This window comes from Echinops telfairi, unplaced genomic scaffold, assembly GCF_000313985.2.
Source record: "Echinops telfairi isolate 266 unplaced genomic scaffold, ASM31398v2 ScPeMD7_7469;HRSCAF=8507_1, whole genome shotgun sequence".
Lineage (NCBI taxonomy): Eukaryota > Metazoa > Chordata > Mammalia > Afrosoricida > Tenrecidae > Echinops > Echinops telfairi.
Window position 1 is genome coordinate 81,805,227 of NW_022111373.1, and position 1,468 is coordinate 81,806,694.

The window sequence follows — 1,468 nt, forward strand, 5'->3', positions numbered from 1 at the left end:
GGGGAGACAGCCTGGGCGTGAATCCCTTTGGTACCACTTATTATTAGCTACGAGAATCTGGGGAAGAGATATATAAACTCTCTGAGCTATTGTTTTTAAAAGTACATGGAATACCTACTTCAGAGTGAAGATTTCGTGAGTTAACAAGCAAGTACTAAACAAATGCTACTATTGTTTCCTCAAATGGCTACTGCATGCAGGATTGATACAGAACAATCAGCACTCAAGAGTTTACCAAAATAGGCTCAGGCGAAAGCTTTTCTTCTTTAACAGGCTCAGGTTCTGGCTCAGGCACAGGTTCAAGCTCAGGCTCAGGCTCAGGTGCCTTTTCCAGTGGTTTTGATAATTTTTTGGCCATAACTTTTCCAGCAGCTGCCGTTTTTACATCCTGTAGAGCAAAGAGAGAATGAAATGTTTTTCTCCATCAAGGGCCACGGGTGTACTCTTGAAAGAGAGGTTGGGGTCAGGAAGATAAGCTACCTTTTTCAGAATCATTTTGGCCTGGGACTGTTCGCTGACTTTGTTACCGATGTCTCCAAGGGCGATCCTTGGCCTCAGCATGGGCTTGGAAGCGGCACCAGTAGCCATAGGCACTCGCTTGGCGCCTGCAACACCCATGGTCTTCGCCTTATTTTCAGTATTTACCTTCGTGTTCTGCAAGAAGCAAGACCACTTTAAGAGTTTTAGCCAGGCTGGAGGAAGTCAAGAGTTAATTAAGGTGGGGCAGAAGCGAGGGGTTTGAGGGCTGGAAATGGGCTGGGAAGGGAAACCAGGACCGGGACAAGTCAATTCACCACCACCACCCCTCGCCCCCACGACCCTCTGCAATCACTCGAAACGAGGGAATTCCGTGAAAGAAAGGCCCACAAATCCCAAAAAACAGTGGGATCGACATTGGAAAGAAACGGACGCCTCCAATTGCTGCCACCTTTTCCCCAGGAGCCCTGGTGGCTTAGCGGTTACACGTTGGGCTGCTAACTTCAAGGTCAGCAGTTCGAAACCACCAGCTGCTCCTTGAAGTTAAGAGGCAAGTTCTTACAGGAGTGCTGTGAGTTGCCATCAACTCCATGGCAGTGAGCTTGATTTGGTTCCCCCAACCCCAGGAAGGAAGTTTCGTGGTTGGTGGGGGCCCACCCTGCCCCCACCATGCATAGAAAAAAAATTATATATATATATGGTTTCCCATTGTCCCCTCCCCTCCCCCTAAACGCTTTGTTTTTTTGTCCATCTGTCCCTCCTTCCCCTAACCCCTCGCACTAGCAAGGAGTTCACCTCAGCACCCCCCACCTCCACCCCCTGTCCCGAATCGCTGGCGGAATCATCTCCGGCCCCGGGGTTCTGCAGGCGAAGAAGGGCGACTGGGCACCCAGCGAGGACGGCCACGTTTCTTCCTGGCTCGCAGCAACTCACCCTGGTGACTCGGAGAGCCATGGCTTCCTCTCCACCAGGCAGGAATCCAGAGGGAAAA

At 50.7% G+C, this 1,468-nt stretch overlaps 1 protein-coding gene across 1 annotated transcript in view; it reads right to left on the reverse strand.

Moving 5' to 3' along the window:
- CCNB1 (cyclin B1) overlaps positions 1-1,462 on the reverse strand; it is an 8,897-nt gene extending 7,435 nt beyond the window's left edge. The window contains exons 1-3 of the mRNA XM_004703556.2: positions 1,411-1,462; positions 481-654; positions 236-388 (exon numbers count right to left, since the gene is read on the reverse strand). Of these exons, the coding sequence (XP_004703613.1) occupies positions 236-388; positions 481-654; positions 1,411-1,431 (348 nt within the window). The 5' untranslated portion in view covers positions 1,432-1,462. The remainder of the gene's footprint in view (positions 1-235; positions 389-480; positions 655-1,410) is intronic.
- Between the last annotated feature and the right edge of the window lie 6 nt (positions 1,463-1,468).